At 41.1% G+C, this 20918-nt stretch overlaps 1 protein-coding gene across 1 annotated transcript in view; it reads left to right on the top strand.

The window, feature by feature from the left end:
* Positions 1 to 20918, top strand: part of FNDC1 (fibronectin type III domain containing 1) — a 102860-nt gene that overhangs the window by 56080 nt on the left and 25862 nt on the right. Inside the window, exons 8-14 of the mRNA XM_033234900.1 lie at positions 956 to 1143; positions 1893 to 2000; positions 5259 to 5447; positions 7290 to 9932; positions 11670 to 11770; positions 13722 to 13833; positions 14674 to 15096. Of these exons, the coding sequence (XP_033090791.1) occupies positions 956 to 1143; positions 1893 to 2000; positions 5259 to 5447; positions 7290 to 9932; positions 11670 to 11770; positions 13722 to 13833; positions 14674 to 15096 (3764 nt within the window). The remainder of the gene's footprint in view (positions 1 to 955; positions 1144 to 1892; positions 2001 to 5258; positions 5448 to 7289; positions 9933 to 11669; positions 11771 to 13721; positions 13834 to 14673; positions 15097 to 20918) is intronic.

Here is a 20918-nt window from a genome sequence, read left to right as displayed (position 1 = left end):
CCTCAGAAGATTTGTAGCGATTCTCTCCCTAGCCATGTGGTCTTCATCAACACGAAGTGTTCCTTTTACCATTGGACTTTGATTTCCAACATCTTGCTGAAACCAGAGAAGGCTTGAGTTTTCTTAGCATAACTGTTGTGTTAATTGGTGTGCTGTGTCTTCAGCTGAAATCTTCTCCTGATATATTCAGTGTAACAAATAGCACATTTTAAATATATCGAATGCTTTCTACTGCAAAGAGGCCACAAAGACAATTTCTTTGAAAGGGAATCAAATAAATAATGTTTGTGGCTCTTAGACTGTCGAAGGTGTCCACTGTCAGGGGTTGCTGAACTGTCCATATTTGGTCATACTGTATTTCTCCCCCGATAACCATGCACCACAGTTCCTTTTGTAGGTGCCTCTGTCCTGCTCTGTTTCACATTTTCGCTTCTTTTCATGGTAGTAAGTCTACTCAAAACCACATGTTCCCGTTCCTCTTGAACCTATCGAAAACACGCCTGATTTGGGATGAAATGAGTCTTTTTGTCTTTCTTTTCTGGAGAGCTGAGATAACCTTGGGCCAGGTCTCTACTGATGCCTTGAGTAGACACAAATACAGATGCACACACACACTCATACGCACAAACACATATCCCTGATAATGTAGTTCCCTCATAAAAGCTGTCTCCTTTCTCTCCCTTCCCTTTATAATCTCTGCTTGCTCTTTTGAGCAGTAAGATTTTTTGGTCTTGAAAAGACACTAAGCTCTGTTTTTTTCTCCTACTTTAGACAACTTTGCTTGGAACTTAAGCAGATTCTTTGAGCCAGTCACATAGTCAAAAGTTTAGATTTTTCTCCTCTTTGATTTTCTTACTTACCTCCCAAAGTCATCACTTACGAGGAAGGAAAAACAAGGCATCTAGTGTTGAGTTGCAGATAATTTGATAGATCATTGTGTTGTGTTTTCTTATAGACAGTACACTGTGCGCTATCGAGAGAAGGGGGAATTGGCCAGGTGGGATTATAAGCAGATCGCTAACAGGCGTGTGCTGATTGAGAACCTGATTCCAGACACCGTGTATGAATTTGCAGTCCGTATTTCACAGGGTGAAAGAGATGGCAAATGGAGTATGTCAGTCTTCCAAAGAACACCAGAATCTGGTCTGTATTTGAAATGGCCTTTGAATTTTCAATTTGGGAATTACACCCAAAATAAGACTTAAAGACAATGTAAGATGCCAATAGTGACAAAGGCCAGCATGGGCATTTTTGAAAGTCACATTAACCCTACATTTTGGTAGAGTTTCTATCCATACATGCAAAGAAGTTAAAGAACTGTTCTTTGGGTCCATGTTTTACCATTTGTTGGCCTTTTCCACTAGCATGTTGTTCTGTTGTTCCGACATGTGGAGCACATTAAATCCCAGTGTGTAGCATGTATCAGTCACCATTGTATGCGTGAATGCCTCTGGGTAATGGATGCTCTTGCATGTAGGAGAGCCTCTGCTTTCCTGAGGCTGAAGCTGCATTTGATTCTGGGAAAAATTTTGGTTTGTATCCAAAGCTACCATTCTTTTCTCTTAAACTATGTCGTTCAAAGTTTTATTAAGATGAAGTTGGAACTGGATCTTAATCTTCTTTGTATATTTCAATATTTGGCAATGAAAGAAATTCTGAATTACTAAGACAATTTCCCTAGATATGTCTAAACTCACTAAATGAATTGGTTGTATTGACATAAATCACTATATTACTCAAAGAACCAGTGTGGAATTTTCTCTCAGGTATAATAAAAATTAACACAGTAGCTCTTCAATAAAAAAAAATGTGTACCTAGAGACCATGTGCTATTTACATCTAGAATGTCCACTAAGGCATTTAAAAATGTTTCATTCCTTATCATTTTGTAGCTCCTACCACAGCTCCTGAAAACTTGAACGTCTGGCCTGTCAATGGCAAACCTACGGTTGTTGCTGTATCGTGGGATGCGCTACCAGAGACTGAGGGAAAAGTGAAAGGTAGGAATCTTATTCCCTGAACTATAAGATGCATTGATTCTGATGAACATGGCCTCTGCTTACGGCTTTGTTGACTGAAAAAGAAATAGGGAAGCAACATACGTCTAAGAGGTGCTCACCCAAGGGACAAGGATATCTCATGCAAGATTTTCATTGCCCAAGATCCAAGCAGTCACGAAAGTGACTATTCTTTTCATCCTATGAAGGCTTTTTGCTGTTGCTGTTGGGAAGGATGTTTTTCATTGCATGGGTGTGACAGCATAACCTTTTCCCATCTGAACAACACCCTGGCTTTCATGCTATGGGTCTTTTCATTGTGCTAGGAAGATCACAAAAGCAGAGGTCAGCAGGAATCCTGCAGAGCCATCAATATCTTTCATGGGACCATAAATACATTTAATGGGTTTGAAAAACTCAAGTAATAATTGCTGGAAAATGGATTTATTCCCTATTTGTCACCATTTGTTTGTTTATGTATTTATTGATGACAAGGAAAACCTAACACCAAAATAGCAAAAAGCTAGATATTTTAAAGAACAAAAATAGAGTAAAACATTCACAACTAGTTAAATTTTAAAATAGTCTGTTGAGAATACTAAATACACACAAAAATCTTTTATTTTTAATGTAAAAGCATTTAAGAACCTTTTAGAATCTGTTTGGAGACATTTTAAAGAGCCAGGCTGAAGTTTTTCCTGGCACTGCCTATGCAAATATACTCTAAGAATAGAAAGGAATGGAGGTTTTATTCAAGAAATAAATAATTTTTATTGTTATTAGATTTGAGGGGCAACTTTAAGTCTAATATATCCAGAAACTATAAAATGTTTGTGTAAGCTTAAAGAAATCCAGAAAATTACTACTAATCTCCTTTGAGATTTTCTTAATTGAAAAAACTGAATGGTTCTCTTTTATATTCGTCCAAAACTATGTTTGCGGACACGTAGGATGTCTTTTCATGGAATAATAGAAGTTAAGGAAGGTCGATGTGGAACTGTATTTTCTATACTTAATGCTTTTTCACTTTTTGTTTTTTTTTTCAAGAATAGATTGTACTATTCTTTCTCACTCTCTTTTTTTTTTTTTTTTTGCCATTGGAATAGATCCACAACAAGAGAAAAATATTAATTTGGTCCCTTTAAATCAGGGATGTCCAATCTTTTGGCTTCCCTGGGCCACATTGGAAGAATTGTCTTGGGCCATACATAAGATACACTAATGATAGCTGATGAGCTTTTAAAAAAAAGAGTCATGCATAAGTCTCATAATATTTTAAGAAAGTTTATGAATCTGTTGGGCCACATTCAAAGCTGTCCTGGTGTGCAGCCTGTGGGCCACGGTTTGAACAAGCTTGCTTTAAATCATTCTTTTTATGACAATTTGAACTTTAACTTCCTCTGTATTAAGTATTGTTGTGCTGCTGAGAAGACCTCTGAAAATTGAATAAAGACTTTTTTTGCTAACTACTTTTTGTTAGCTAAAAAATGAAAAGGTAATTATTGCACACCTAGTGACTTTATTACCATGCAACTTGTGTACTCTTCCTCTCTCTGTCATCTTAGTTGATATTTACAGTTCCTTGGCAAAAGAAGTTCCAGGGTAGTCAATTAAATATTGCCAGAAGTAATAACCGCAACTGAGTTTTTATGTCCAAAAGAGCTCGCGTATCTTAACCCTGCTTAGGTAGTTTTCATAAGGATGTAGTGGTGAGATTAAAATTAATAATTATATCGGGGCATTTTCTATGTACAAGAAATATAAAACATAATAGAAGAGTATACTTTGACATGGCTAAACTTATTTTCCAGATGGATTTAATTTATTTTAAAATCTGAATCACAAAATTTTATAGACAATGGGTTCTCTTAATTCTTACTTTTGACCACCACAAATGACAAGTTTGTTGATTTTCAATGAGAAATGAATGCTGTGTTTTTTCCAGATAAATGCTGCAAAAGCATTTTTGGTTGAAACTTTTTTTTTTTTTTTTAAATGAATGTACTTTTTAAAGATTGGAGCTAAGGGAAAATAAAAGATCATCCATGCTCCTGATAATTGTTGACTTTTCTGTGATTGAAGTTATTTTTCTTTGCTCCTACTCATTTCTTTTTCTTTTTCTTTTTTTTTTTGTTTGAGACATAGTCTCACTCTGTCGCCTAGGCTGGAGTGCAGTATGCAATCTTGGCTCACTGCAACCTCTGCCTCTAGGGTTCAGGTGATTCTCCTGCCTCAGTCTCTCGAGTAGCTGGGACCACAGGCACATACCAGCATGACTGGCTAATTTTTGTATTTTTAGTAGAGATGGGGGTTTCACTCTGCTGGCCAGGCTGGTCTCAAACTTCTGACCTCAAGTTATCTGCCCACCTTGGCCTCCCAAAGTGCTGGGATTACAGGTGTGAGCCACCATGCGTAGCCCCTACTCATATTAATTTGATGTTTTGTAAATCTTGGGTTCATTGAGAGGAGAATAGGCATGACAATTTTTAGTTGAAGGTGAAAATTATTTTTTAAAATATGATTCCCTTATGTTATAATATTTCCATGTGAGCAAAGACATATTTTAGTTCCTTGGACTGAATTTGCTATGGTTTTCCAAATTCAGGGCTATTATATGACTACAGAGTAAGCCAATTACAGATGGAAACATTAGATATCACATAAATCTATTACTTAGCAACTTTTCTTCACAGCTCTAAAATACTGTGAAATATCTTTATCAGCAGATAGTGAGTAAGAACTTTTTAAATTCCTATAAAAATGAAATTATATTTCAAATATGGAATTTTTCTGGCTAAATGTGCTAAGAAAAATAACCCAGGTTAATAAAGTGAAACTCTTGAAGATGTCAGAAGCTATTCAGGATCCATTCCTAGCAGTTGTCACTTCTTTTTCCTTAGTTTATTATGTCAGGACATATTGATCATAGCAAATTACTAAATAAATACAATTTCAGAAACTCAACGGTGTGTAAATTTGGGGGGAATTGTATGAAGACTGGCCTCCTGGCTTTCATGTGTTTGATTTGCTTAAAATAGCAAAGTGTCAGCTAATTAAATACACAGCCCTGTCTGGTTGCCCAAATGAATGTGAGTTCACCTTCTGCTGTGTCTTTAGGCTCCAGCTGGTGACTTGGCGTGCATTGCTAGTGTATCAATTTTAGTAATGCACGTGCTAATTCGTCCTGCCCATATAGTCTGCCTGCTGGACACAGGACTGTTTGCAGTTTCCTTCTTCCAACCATCTGCCAAATCATTTCAGAATACATTCTTTCATACGCCCCGGCTCTCAAACCATTTGGAGCAAAGTCCCTCACCTATCGTGGAGACACTACTTCTGCCCTGGTGGATGGTCTGCAGCCTGGGGAACGCTATCTTTTCAAAATCCGGGCCGCAAATAGGAGAGGCCTGGGACCTCACTCCAAAGCCTTCATTGTCGCTGTGCCAACAAGTAAGCATCGTGTGTCTGTGGCTGTCTTCTCTCTCTCTCCACTCCTGCTGTTTGTTTTGTGTTTGTTTGAGTCATGCTCTTGGGTTTGGAACTTCTCAGCGATGATTTTTCCAGGCTAAGTTGCATATTGATTTTTAAAATATTTTTGTGTTCCTTTTGAAATTATTCTTCTCAAAGATTAAACTGTTGTTGATTATTGATAACATTAATTATTATTGCAGTATGATTAATGTATTAATTATATGATTAATCTGACATCACTATTAATTTTAGGCTTGTGGTGACAGGGAAAGAACATTTTTAGAAATGGTAATGTGGAGGCCAAGACGGGCAGATCACGAGGTCAGGAGATTGAGACCATCCTGGCTAACGCTGTCTCTACTAAAAAATACAAAAAACTAGCCGGGCGAGGTGGCGGGCGCCTGTAGTCCCAGCTACTCAGGAGGCTGAGGCAGGAGAATGGCGTAAACTCAGGAGGCGGAGCTTGCAGTAAGCTGAGATCCGGCCACTGCACTCCAGCCTGGGCCACAGAGCGAGACTCCATCTCAAAAAAAAAAAAAAAAAAAGAAACGGTAATGTGACATTTTTCATTGTTAGCTCTCTTCAGTTTCTATGTAGCTTTAAAAATGTTTAGTTTGCAAAAGCAGAAAGGACAGGAGATGGGTGGGGGTTAAAAAAATTACCCACTGGGTACAATATTCACTGGCTGGGAGATGGGTTCACTAGAAGCCCAAGCTTCACCATGATGCAATATATTCATGTAACAAATCTGCATGTACAACCCCTGAATCTAAAATTTAAAAAAAGTAAAATTTAAAAATAAGATTAAAGTAAAATTTGTGGTTTGTATTCCATCATTTAGGAATGCAGCTGTACCCAGAAGGATTTCAGTTGTCTAGCTCACCTGATCCATATCCAAACCAAACACATTAATAAAGATCCACAACTGGAGGGGAGTGTTTTTGGACCGTGTTTTCTTTTCTACTTCCTCACACTTATGCTGGATATTGGCAGCTTTTCCTTCATTATGTGCTATGAAGACCCATGGTAGACTGCAATATTAGACAATTTTGTCATGCAAAAATCTGTGAAATGGATGACATTTGCCCCTCTGGCGCTCTCACTGCAATACAGGTTCCTCTCCCCTATAGAATCTCTTCCCTCAGTCAGTCTGCTCTGAAGACAGGGTGATTACAGTACATTTAATATAATGTTTGCCTATCCCAGGAGTTTTTTATTTTAAGCCTTATTTGAGAATTATAAATGTGTCCACTATTAATGGAATTTTAAACAAGAAGGAGGAAGCAGGTAAGGACATGTTATGGGAGGAGGGAACTTTTTGTAATGCCTTAAAAATTACAAATCGGTTGCTTGTCACACATTCCCCATCACTTTGAGTATAGACTGTTCAGCAATTTGCACCAGGTGTATTTGTGTTTCTTGTCTATTAAGGATGGCTACAATGCATTTGTAATACACTGACAGTTATATTAAGAAAATCCTATATAAGATTTTACATTTATAAAATAAATGAGTTACTTCAAAGTACTCATTTCAGAATTTCTTCACGTAATAAGATGTGGCATAACCTGGTTCAACAGATAGAGATTTAATTCACGTATATTTTCTAGGACTATATTTGTTACTTAAAGCAAAATATAAGTTTTAAAAAGAATGCTATCATTGAGAAAACACGTTTCCAGTGCTCTAAGGAATTAGAAATTAGCCATTATGACTACTGATTTGAAATGCCTTCATATGCTGTTTTTAATACTTTGTCTCACCTCCGCTTTCACTTTTGAGTTTCTTCTTTGACAGGCAATTCTTTAAAATCTGTTGCAGCCAGTAAGGCAGATGTTCAGCAGAACACGGAGGACAATGGGAAACCCGAAAAACCTGAGCTTTCCTCACCTTCTCCCAGAGCGCCAGCTTCCTCCCAACACCCCTCTGTGCCTGCTTCTCCCCAAGGGAGAAATGCCAAGGACCTTCTTCTTGACTTGAAGAACAAAATATTGGCGAATGGTGGGGCGCCCCGAAAACCCCAGCTTCGAGCTAAGAAGGCAGAGGAGCTGGATCTTCAGTCGACGGAAGTCACCGGGAAGGAGGAGTTGGGTTCCCGGGAGGACTCGCCCATGTTGCCTTCGGACACCCAAGACCAGAAACGGACCCTGAGGCAGCCAAGTAGACACGGCCACTCGGTCGTTGCTCCCGGCAGAACTGCAGTGAGGGCCCGGATACCAGCGCTGCCCCGAAGGGAAGGTGTAGATAAGCCTGGCTTTTCTCCGGCCTCCCACCCCAGCCCAGGGGCTCCCCCCTCGGCTTCGGCCTCTCCTGCTCACCACGCGGCCACCCAGGGCACCTCTCACCGTCCTCCCCTGCCTGCCAGCTTTCATGACAACGACTTGGTGGACTCAGACGAAGACGAGCGCGCTGTGGGCTCCCCCCACCCCAAGGGCGCCTTCGCCCAGCCCCGGCCAGCCCTGTCCCCCAGCCGCCAGTCCCCCTCTAGCGTTCTGCGCGACAGAAGCTTGGTGCACCCCAGTGCAAAGCCAGCCTCGCCAGCGCGGAGGACCCCCCATTCAGGGGCCGCAGAGGAAGATTCCAATGCTTCAGTCCCACTCTCAAGACTTTCTCCACCCCATGGGGGATCATCTCGGCTGCTGCCCACCCAGCCACACTGGGGCCCTCCGCTCTCCAGGGGCAGGAAGGATGGTGAGGACGCCTCAGCCACTAACTCCAATGTTCCATCGTGGTCCACCGTATCCTCCTCTGTCTCTTCTCGTCTCTCGTCCAGGACACAGGTCTCTGCGGGAGCAGAGGCTTCTGATGGCAAAGGCGACGGTAACGGCGATAGGGAAGACGGCGGGAGGCAGGCGGAGGCCACGGCCCAGACGCTGCGGGCCCGGCCTGCCTCTGGACACTTCCATTTGCTCAGACACAAGCCCTTTGCTGCCAACGGGAGGTCTCCAAGCAGGTTCGGCATTGGGCGGGGACCTCGGCTGCAGCCCTTCAGTTCACCACAGTCCACTGTGCCCTCCCGAGCCCACCCCAGGGTTCACTCTCACCCTGATTCCCACTCTAGGCTTAGCTCAGGTATCCATGGAGACGAGGAGGATGAGAAGCCGCTTCCTGCCACCGTTGTCAACGACCACGTGCCTTCCTCCTCCAGGCAGCCCATCTCCCGGGGCTGGGAAGCCTTAAGGAGAAGCCCCCAGCGAGGGGCCAGCCTGCATCGGAAGGAACCCATCCCAGAGAACCCCAAATCCGCAGGGGCAGATGCACATCCTCAGGGCAAATACTCCTCCCTGTCCTCCAAGGCTCAGGACGTTCAACAAAGCACAGACGCGGACACGGAGGGTCATTCTCCCAAAGCGCAGCCGGGGTCCACAGACCGCCACGCGTCCCCTCCTCGTCCTCCCGCAGCACGGTCACAGCACCATCCCGGGCCCAGTGTTCCCAGAAGGATGACACCCGGCCGGGCTCCAGAACAGCAGCCACCTTCTCCCGTCTCCACGTCCCAGCACCAGCCGGGCCCCCAGAGCAGAGACGCGGGGCAGTCACCTTCCCAGCCCAGGCTCGCACTGGCCCCGGCCAGGGGGCCGCGCCCCACGTCCCAGGGCCGCTCCCACTTCTCCTCGGACCCATACACGGCGAGCTCCCGAGGGATTCTCCCCACGGCCCTCCAGAACCAGGACGAGGATGCCCAGGGCGGCTACGACAAAGACAGCACAGAAGTCGAGGCCCAGGATGTGCGGGCCCCAGTGCACGCTGCGCGAGCCAAGGACGCAGCCGCGTCGCTTCCCAAGCACCAGCAGGTGGAGTCTCCGACAGGCGCAGGGGCAGGTGGCGACGACAGGTCCCAGCGTGGACATGCGGGCTCCCTCGCCAGGCCCAGCCGACCCGGTGGCCCCCAGTCCCGCGCCCGGGTCCCCAGCAGGGCAGCGCCCTACTCGGGGCAGAAGGAGGAGGGCCCGATCCAGGCCACACCCGGGAAGTCGGAGCCTCCTTCCAAGAGGCCCCTGTCCTCCAAGTCCCAGCAGTCGGTCTCGGCCGAGGACGAGGAGGAGGAGGACGCGGGGTTTTTTAAAGGCGGGAAGGAAGACCTTCTGTCTTCCTCTGTGCCAAAGTGGCCCTCTTCCTCCACTCCCAGGGGCGGCAAAGACGCCGACGGTAGCCTCGCCAAGGACGAGAGGGAGTCTGCCATCGCGCTTGCCCCTCGCGGAGGGAGCCTGGCTCCTGCGAAGCGACCTCTCCCCCAACCTCCAGGCAGCTCCCCCAGGGCCTCCCACCTCCCTTCCCTACCGCCGCCTCGCAGCGCTGCCACCGCGAGCCCCGTCGCGGGCACTCACCCCTGGCCGCGGTACACCACGCGCGCCCCTCCCGGCCACTCCACCACTCCGATGCTGTCCTTGCGCCAGAGGATGATGCATGCCAGATTCCGTAACCCTCTCTCCCGACAGCCTGCCAGACCCCCTTACAGACAAGGTAGTTTATTTTTTCAAATGATCTTTCTTTAAAGTGTTCAGTAGTGTTCATGGCAATGCCTGAGAGGTTTTTATTCTATTTTATTTAGCACCTACTATGCCCAAGCACCGTGTTAAGAACTTTGCACATGTGACATAATTTCATCCTCTGAACGGTCTCTAGGGTTTGCATTGTTATTCCTGTTTCCCAGATGTGGAAGCTGGGGCTCAGGATCTGAGGGACTTGTCCTAAGGCAGACAGCTCAAAGTTGCCATTCCAGTCCCAAATGGCCTAATTTCACAGCCATTACTAACCTACATTGCCTCTAATTCTACAGTCATTTCACTGTCCTACATTGCCTCTTTGAATTTCTTGGCATACACTCCTAACCTGTGAAAATGTGTCACAACCTTGTTGCCCAACTTAGCTGCTGCTTAGTTGTTCATGTGCCCTCATGTGTTTAAGGGATCCATAGTAGCTGGTTAGATACGTATGTAGGCGTATCTTGTTCTTGTTATTATCTTGTTCTCATCTTCTGCATGCAAAACTGTCAACCAAACAAACTCTGAGACAAACTCAAATATCTTGGTTATGAATTGCTCAGACAGTGCAATTAGTGAATGTTATCTAAAACCTCCAGAAAATGCATGTTAAAGATCGTTGTCACAAAGAGGAGTTACAGGCAGATGTGTGCTTTGTATTTCTATAACAGAGGGTTGAACGAAGTCAGCTATGAACAGGAGTTTGTGTCCAGGGCAGGGTCTGAGGTTTTTTTTTATTTACCATAAAATTGCATTCAGTTAAAACATGCTTTAAACTCTTCTTGTGTGTAATTGGGGCTTTGTAGAACATTCTTGAATGAATTTTTTTTTTTTTTTTTTTTTTGCTGATCTGTACAATGCATTGTTATTTTAGCCCAATGTAAACACATAGAACAATGCCCCATATCATACTCAATTTTCCACTAAGATTGGCTGTTTTAGTCAAACCCACCTCCCTGATAATAGATGTAAAACTCAACATTCCCTTGTACATAGTAGGAACTCGATAAATATTTAATGAATAAATGAAGGAATGAGAGAAATAAATGTCTGCCCTGCAAGTAGCGGTCAGAAAGCCCAAGCCCTTTGCCCAGCAGTCAAGGCTGAACCAGAGCAGACTGGAGCTGATAAGAAACATCTCCGTGTGAGGCAGAGACAGACAGAAACAACTCTAAGGGTGCTGCTGCATCTTCTTACTGTCTGAGCAAATACTTCTCAAGCAGCCCCACAGCATTCAGCAAGCTTTGAGAAAGCATTGTGCATTTATATTTGGTGATTGGTGATTGGGACCTGAGTCAGCTGGGCATAGCTGTATTTAACATGCCTAGAAAAGTGGGACAGTATCTAGTACATTTTAGACATAATTTTCTCTGTCCTTCTAACCCTTCCTTCCTCCACCTTCCACATGGCTAAAATAAAGCTACAGCTACTAAGGTCTTACGTTTTCTATGGCAAATTTACTTATGCCCCACACTCTCATTCTCACAGTATTGTCAGAAGCTGTGACTTTACTGTATTAATTGACATCCACATCTGTTATGGAGAAGTCATAGTTTGAGACTATCATTATCTAATATATTTGAGCTACTGGTTTAAAATTATATTTAGAGTTTCTATTTGAAATGATGTGTTACTACTTATAGTTTGGTATGAAGCCAACTTCCCGGGCATGTTGAATTTACCAGGCTCTGTTATTTTTATTTTTGGTACTGTGTAGGTTATAATGGCAGACCAAATGTAGAAGGGAAAGTCCTTCCTGGTAGTAATGGAAAACCGAGTGGACAGAGAATTATCAATGGCCCTCAAGGAACAAAGTGGGTAGGGTAAACTTCTTTACACATACCCGTTGTTTTCATGCTGTTGAGAAGAGAAAAATGGTGGACATTGTGTAATGATAAATGAAGTGGCCTTTGTCTGTTCTTCTCCTCTAGTTTTAACTACTCATATGTACTTGTATAGAGTTTCTATTAATACTCGAAAAAATCTTTGGTTCTCCTGGTAACTAGCTTGTTTTTTCTCATAGCCAAGATAAGGCATGGGCCTTTGTTTTTCATTTGCCTCAACTGGTTAGGAAGGTCAAATGAATGCAAGGCCCAACCATAGCGATTATAGACCCAATGGATGGCTATTCAAAGGAACTTATATTTTCCCTGTCCTGGTAGCTTCATTTTATTTTTAGGTTTTGTTTATTGTTTGATTAAACATTACATGTATTTTCTGTAAGTCATCTCAAATCCTTTCTAGAAGGACACAGGGTAAAAATGAATGAATAAACAAAAAACCCTGAATGATACTGGAAATTTTTATTAGATCATCTTTTGAATCTTCCAACAATTGTTGGACTAAAATTATTTATTAGTACTTTATGTATGTCTAAACAGCTTTAATTGCTTGGGGTTAAGATAAATGTTTAGGAGGTTTTGTTGGGTTGAGGGTAATAGACAGAACACTTTACAATATTCAGGAATTTAAAGTACTTTTTCTAAGAATAAAAAAAATTATTTATACTGTAATTCCCAATCAAGACTTCCCATTTATAATGATAAGGTTTAGGGAAACGTACTAAAAGACTATGACATTTTCAGTCATAGGTGATCTAAAGATGCATGTTATCATTTCTTAAAGGAAGAGAAATTTATAGGAGGAAGAATGTACATTAAAGCAAGATGCTATTGCAAACAGTTTTGAATGGAAACAGTATGGGGTAGATTTCAAAATAGGATTTATATAAATTTTATTTTAATGCCAAAACAGCATCCACCAAAGTGACTTGCTTGCAGGGCTTCCTCCAGTAGCCTGAGTGTGCAAAGCAGTGGTTCTCAAACTTAAGCCAGCTGAGGATCACTGAGGATTTTGTCAAATACAAGTCTCAGATAGGGCTGGGAGATTTGAATATCTGACAAGATCCTATGTGATGCTGAGGCTTCAGGTCCAGGACCATGCTTTGAGAACCAGCAAAAAGCACAAGCTAGTCCATTAATAAAGATAATTATAGCTTTCTTCAAGTTTTACAGTTCCTCAGAACGTGACTTTTTTTGTATGCATACTATATTAGGCAACATGATTACAAATTATATTGTTTTTGTTATAGCAACTTTGATTTTTAACATTAACAGCAAAATGGAAAGATTTTATGTCTTTAACATGCTAGCAATTCACATTCATTGCAAGAAGTTAAAGCAATTCATATTGAAATATATGAAACAGAAAATAAACATTCTTCACCCAAACTACTTCTCAAAGATAACCACTGTTAACCATTTGCAGTATAACCTTCCATAATTTTTTTCTCTGCAGTCTTAGGCTTATATATGCAAATGGATATATTTTTATTTTTGCAAAATAATCAGCCCTGTAATCTGAGTTCACATATATGTAGAATGTATGTAGAATTGTCTGCATAATATTCTACCATACAGATGGGCCACAAATTATTTAATCTTTCCCCTCAACTGAGAGACACATTGTTTCCTTCTTTCCAGCATTAGACACAATGTACTTGATGGTAAAAATATTTTGAACATCTTTTGTGATTTGAGAAACTTAAAACAATTTACATATTATATGGGTAAGCAATCATAATATGAAAGATGACTGCTTTGTACTGTATTTTTAAAGACTTTATGAATCATATTGACAAAAATAATGTCTTCTATTCATATTGTGGTTTCCTTCTGTGGAAGTTTCAGGCGTATGCACATATATAGTTGGACTCATGTGACCATTTCAAAATGTCCAATATATTCTTTAATCTATGTCATGGATTTAGGTTGTGGACCTTGATCGTGGGTTAGTATTGAATGCAGAAGGAAGGTACCTCCAAGATTCACATGGAAATCCTCTTCGGATTAAACTAGGAGGAGATGGTCGAACCATTGTGGGTAAGGGAGAACAGTTTTTAAATAATAAAAGCCTACTGAATTAGCTATAGAATTACAGCTTCTATCTTCCTTCTCCCCCTCATTTACAATGATTGCTCTTGGTTTGGTTACTTTTACCTATGTGAGAAGAAGAGCCTCAAAAGAGGCAGAACATGGTGTTTCCCCCAGACAGCTTTAGTTCTCTTCCTGCAGGCTGCACCCTCTAAAAAACGTGGCCCTTTAATTCGTTCTTAAATTGACCCTTTTAGAGGAGGGGTCCACAAACTACAACCTGTAGGTTGTAGCCCACTACCTGTTTTTGTAAGACTTACTATGCGCTCAGAATAGTTTTTACATGTTTAAATGATTGCCAGAAAAAAGAATATTTTGTAGCGTGATAATTACATGAAATGCACATTTCAGTGTCCATATGCAAAGTTTTATTGGAACACAATACACTCACTTAATTATGCATTGTCTAACTCATTTGTTACGTGCTGTTTATGTATTTACACTCTAAAAGCTGATTGAGTAGTTGCAACAGAGACCATCTGGCCTATAAGGCTTAACATATTTGCTTCCTGGCCCTTTACAGAAGAAGTTTTTCCACCTTTAATCGAAAGTAACACTTCCCCCCGTTAGGCATGGGAATGAGGCAAAGGAAAATATTTCTTCCTTTGCTAGATACAAGAGTTATCTCAGGATCGTGGAGCATACTGATGCAATATTCATTTATCCCTTTGCCTTTTACTGATTAAAACATGATAATACATAAGCTTTGAGAAGACACTTATTGCTTGCTTTTTATTTTCTCTGGATTGTTTCACGTCGTTGCATAGCTATTGGTTGATTTTATTTCAGATCTGGAAGGGACCCCCGTGGTGAGTCCTGACGGCCTACCACTCTTTGGGCAGGGGCGACATGGCACACCTCTGGCCAGTGCCCAAGATAAGCCAATTTTGAGTCTTGGAGGAAAGCCGCTAGTGGGCTTGGAGGTCATCAAAACCACCACCCATCCCCCTACCACTACCATGCGGCCTACCACTACTTCGACGCCCCTGCCTACCACTAAAACCCAGCGGCCCACCACTGCCACCACCCGTCGCACCACCACCAGGCGCCCAACAACCACAGTCCGAACCACTACGCGGACAACCACCACCACCACCCCCAAACCCACCACTCCCATCCCCACCTGTCCCCCTGGGACCTTGGAACGGCGCGACAATGATGGTAACCTGATAATGAGCTCCAATGGGATCCCAGAGTGCTACACTGAAGAAGGTAACTGGCTTTGTTCTAATACTAACCACTTATCACGCACACTAGCACGCTGCAGCTCAGAGCAGGGTGGCAGAGCCTGCAGGGGAGGGATGAGCGCCGCGCACAGCAAAGCAGCAAGCCAACGCATTTTTGGTCCCAGCAAGTTTGTCTGACAGTACCATGCCACAGCTAAGGTTGGAAGACTTAGGAAATAAAAATATTGCATGGGACATATTTATATGAAAAAATTATTTCATGTTGACTTAAAGTCAGATTTAACTGGGCATCCTGTGTTTACCTGGCAGCGCTTATCACAACCCAAGTCAAGAATTTAGCTGAAACTTGTGACATTATTTGTTTGAACTATCATTTCCCAAAGTGTGTTCCAAGGGATATTGTAGATTAGTGGTTGTAATATATATGTATATACGTAAAAGGTTCTGTGATTAGCTATGTGATTTTAACAAGGTTGGATAAATTTCTTACTATTGTAACACTTAGATCACTGAATAGTCTTGTTGAGAATCTCCAAGAAAAGGAATGTTTCCCCAGCATGTTCGGCAGCTGGGCATTTTTTTGATCAGCCCTCCTTTGGAGAATTCTAATCCTCATGTGGCTGGGCTTCCTGTGGGAGTGTGGGCTTTCCACTGGGTAAGAATGCACCATTTTCCCTTCTTTGCTGATCTGCACTATCCTGCCAACCCTGATGTGAGTCTGTCTTCCTTCTGAAAATGGCTTGTTCTCCCTGAAGAGCCAGAGCTAGGATGCCTTTATCCAGGTCATTGTGGACCCCATATATCAATGTGTCTCCATCCTTTCTGCTCAGTCCCTGCTCAAGCTGCCTTGGAAGAAGTCATTCTAGATTTGCATCAGGCATGGAGGAGATAGATTCATCTTCTTTCCCTCAGTTGGAAATGAATTGCAATGTCAACTATAAAGCTTAAGTCTTTTTAAACCAAGGCAGAGTGAAGACATTTCCTTTCAGGAATCAAGTCTGGAATTCTTGTGCAGCATTACTGACCATGATAAGCCCAATCAGTTTGAACATGAATACTGTATCCAAAATGGGAATTCTGTTGGAAGTTAGTCTTTCTGTGAAGAAGTTCCAAATAAACAAGACAACTTGACACATCTAAAAATTCCACACCAAAGAAACATGGAAACATACAGAGGGAGAGGAACAATGGGAAGAAAATTTCTACTCTGTCCATTGACCCAGTGAGTACAAATTTGAATTTACCTTTGAATTTCTAGTATTAAAATATTATGTTACTTTCCTTGACATCTGACTTCTGCATGCATTAATGTGTTTAATTTTAAAGGGTGAAATATAATTAAAACATAATTACTTAATAATTGTTTGTAAACAAAAATTGACTATTTTGGATTTGATTTTAATTACTGTTGCTATTATTACACGTTTCATTTTGTCTGCTTTTATTTAGGCCTTCTAACATGTTCCCTTCATTTACTTTGTATTTTTGGACTTTTATTTAGCATGAAAGTCAATATTTTTCTTGGCATTTTTGTCTCTTATTTTCTTTGCAATTCATGATATATATATGTTCACTCCTGTCCAGTCTCCTGATTCCCTAGTCCAAACTAAAGAATAGTTTTCCTCTGGACAGCATTTGAAAATAAGTACAAATCAATACAAAGTCTTAGGGAAAAGTTAAATGTGGGGACAGCAATGTATCATCCTCGTATCACATTTTAATGCAATATAATTTGTTAGTTTAAAAAGAGTTTTCTTATGGCCTTTCTTATTTCTACTGTTTCATTGACAACTTCATTAAACATTTTCTTCTTTATTGACTGTAATCATAGTTATTTTTATCTTTTAATCTTTTTAAACCACTTTCTTGATGTATGATTGGCATAGAAAAAGTTCTGCATATTTAATCCATACACGTTGATGAGCTTGGGATAAGAATACACTCACAAAATCATCATCCTGCTAAGGCCACAGACACATCCATCACCTTCCAAAGTTCCCTCCAACTCCCACTCCTTTATTGTTAGTATTATTCTCTTTTCTTTATTTGTGGTAAGCACACGCACCATGAAAGTGGTATTTTTTTGTAATAAGAAATTAAATGTTTACTATTACAAAGATACATGCACATGTATGTCCATTGCAGCACTATTCACAGTAGCAAAGCGATGGAATCAACCCAAATGCTCATCAATGATAGACTGGATAAAGAAAATGTGGTCCATATACACTGTGGAATACTAGGCAGCCACAAAAAGGAATGAGATTATGTGCTTTGCAGGGACATGGATGGAACTGGAAGCCATTATCTTCACCAAATTAACACAGGAACAGAAAACTAAACACCTCGTGTTCTCACTTATAAGTGGGAGCTGAACGATGAGAACACATTGACACAGGGAGGGGAACAACATATAATGGGGCCTGTCAGAGGGTCGGGTGGGGGAAGAGAGAGCATTGGGAAAAATAACTAATGCATGCAGGGGTTAATATTTAGTTGATGGGTTGATCTGTCCAGCAAACCACTGTTTCACATGTTTACCTATGTAACAAACCTACACATCATGCACCTGTACCCCAGAACTTAAAAATAAAATTAAAAAGAGAAATTAAATTTTAAAAATGTATTAATACTAGCTCTGTTGAGATAAAATTCATATACCATAAAGTTCATTCTTCTAAAGTTAGTGGATGTTAATATATTTACAGTTGTGCAATGATCACCACTATTAGATTCCATAATATTTTCATCACCCCAGGAGAAATTCCGTACTCATCAGCAGTCAACCCTCATTCCTCCCTCCTCTCAACCCTGGAAACCACTAATGTACTTTCTCTCTCTATGGATTTACCTATTTGGGACATTTGGTATAAATGGAATGATGTCATATGTGGCTTTTTGTGTCTGGCTTCTTTCACTTAGCATAATTGCTTTCAAGATTCATTCACATTATAGAATACATCATTACTTTATTCTTTTTATTCCATTGTATGGATATATAGCATTTTTTCCATTCATCGGTCAGTGGTCATTTGGGTTATTTCTACTTTTTTGTTATTATGAATAATGCTGCCTTGAACATTTGTTTTGTTTTGTTCTGCTTGATCTGACTTCTCTATTGGATAATAAACTCCTTGCAGTTGAGACAATGTCTTCTGCTTCATCTCTAATTCCTTGTGGTACCTAAGTACATGCCTTTGGATATCCAAGCAAGACCTTAAGGTATAGGCATTCTCCATGTCTTAAAAGCCAGTGCTTTTTTTTTTTTTTTCCAGGTTCTGTATCTACAGCAAATCTGATGACAGAGGGTGTACACGGAATGTGACAAGCCAGATGAACACCATCAAGAATTTGTAGCATAACCTTGTTACAGGCTGCAGAAAAACATCCGTCATTATGGAAAACAGACCTTCCCTACCATAGCTGGGTCTCCAGATAGAAAATACCGAGAAATGCAAACATTCATTTGAGCTGGACCAACTGTACAGTGTGCAAATATCCCTGGGTTTCAAATGGCTGTCATTTACCTTCTGTCTCTAAACTTCTACTGAGAATAATTTAAAAAAAATTTTTTTAATATCTCTGGAGCAAAGGCCTTCCTTCTTTGGTGACATTTTTCACTTATTTTTTTCTTGGCTACTTGATAAACTACTGAAGAGAATAAACGACACTACTGTGGTTGATGGCTGGCAAATGTGTTTATGTGAAGAGGCTGAAGCTTTTCACATTGGTGCTGAGTTGGCTTGTAAAATATCCAGTTTTACACAGTTCTGAATAGTTTAAAATGGCATTCGGGTAGGCCAAAGTAAGGTAGTCAACTTTTTGTTTTTTTGTTTTTTTTAATTGTAAATATATTTCATTACATCTGGAAGTTATTTTTACTTGGAGTCAAGATGGTTCTATTTTAGAAAATTTATGCCTGAGTTTATTTGGTCTTAAGAAAAAGAACACTGAAATCACTCAGCAGATTGTTTACTTAATGCCAGAGGACTTAACTGTCACTCATCTCACGAAGTGAACTCATTTGCTGGTAAAAGCATCATTTCTGTAGCCTGCTGCATGCATTGGAGTATTTCAGCACCTCACGGAGTTACCCGTAACACTAGAGTCCATGAAGGAAATGATATACTTTTCCCTTGTTCACCCTGGGATGCAGAAACTTCACCATGTATTCATTTTTGATGTGACCAAAAACAATAATGAAAAGAAATGACACTGAACTGATAATGAGGAAAAGCAAGACGATATTCCTAAAGGTTAAATTGACAAGGGAAAGAAAATGGTAAGCCAGGAAACAATGGCAAGATAATCCCAGACTTTACAGGGTGTGAACCTGAAAACTGATTTGAACAAGCTCAGAAGTAATTTGTCTTGGATCCCAGGCATATTGACATTGGAATGACCGAAGGAAAGTTTGTGTTTAATAGTTTTTCATGAAATGACAATTCCACCCCTAAATGGATGGATAATTTACAACTTCTCTCTGCTTAATATTCATTGGCTGAATCAGAACACACCAGAGTCATTGCCTCAAGGACCATCTCTTGGGCCTCGGAATAGGTGCTGGGAGTTCTTACTGTGATCCCAGGAGGGCTGGACAGACCACTCGAGGCTGCCATTGCCCTTTGTGGGTGGAGTTTGTTTTTACAATGTAATATTCATGTCATTCAAACTAGGCTGAAAAAGATTGGTAGGATAATGACATAGGTGTTTATATATCTTCTACTTCAATTTCCCCTTCATTACACTGTAGAATGGTGATTCTAATAGAGCATCTTCACATTGACAAATAATTTTATTGGTTAGTTCAACTTTTCAGAAGTGGAGGCAGTTTTATGAAGTATAAAGTAAGTAGTCTTTGGAGCCAGAGTACTTGAAGTTCACATTCTGTTTTTGCTGTCTTTTACCATCCGCATGTCTCAGGCATGCTGTAAATTCTCCCAGAGCCTTGGTGTCCTTGGCTGATGTATTAGTCCGTTTTCATACTGCTGTAAAGATACTACCTGAGACTGGGTAATTTATAAAGGAAGAGGTTTAATTGTCTCACAGTTCTAAATGGCTGGGGAGACCTCAGAAAACTTACAATCATGGCAGAAGGGGAAGCAGGCACATCTTACATGGTGGCAGGTGAGAGGGAGGGAGAGAGAGAGAGAGAGAGAGAGAGAGAATGAGCGAGCAAGTGTGCAGGAAAAACTACCATTTAGAAAATCATCAGATCTCATGAGAATTCACTCACTATCATGAGAACAGCATGGGGGAAAATGCCCCCATAATCTAATCACTTTCCACCAGATCCCTCCCTGGACATGTGGGTATTATGGGGATTATAATTTAAGATGAGATTTGGGTGGGGATACAGCCAAACCGTATCAGCTGAGAAGTGGGTATTTATAAGCTCAATGTATCTCAAGGGTTTCTTGTGAAATTATATATACATAAAAGTGGCTGATACAGAGAAGGCATCTAGGAAACCATCCACTAGTCACTTCTTCCTCTTTTCCCCACCTTGCCCCCTTTTAATAGTGCGTTAAGTTTAGAGAGTTCTATATAATTGCTGTGGGCTTCAGGTCAAAGGGAGGAAAGTAATTCCTTACAGTTATTTTTTGAGCTATAAAACCTTTTGCCTCAAGTTTTTATCAGCTACAGTGAGATGTTCTCGTTTTTACAGTTGCATCTATAACCCCCAAGTAGAGAAATAGTATAATCGATTCCATTACACCTTTTCCAAAAGACTTCTGCTTAAACTACCCTGATAATGGAGGTGAAGATGCCTTTTATGCTTAAATCACTCACTTTCTTTTCACAAGTTGCTCATGCTCGTAATACTGGTTTAGTCATTACAGGCAT

This window comes from Trachypithecus francoisi, unplaced genomic scaffold (assembly GCF_009764315.1).
Source record: "Trachypithecus francoisi isolate TF-2019V2 unplaced genomic scaffold, Tfra_2.0 Lachesis_group15, whole genome shotgun sequence".
Taxonomy (NCBI): domain Eukaryota; kingdom Metazoa; phylum Chordata; class Mammalia; order Primates; family Cercopithecidae; genus Trachypithecus; species Trachypithecus francoisi.
This window is presented reverse-complemented; position numbering and strand designations above follow the sequence as displayed.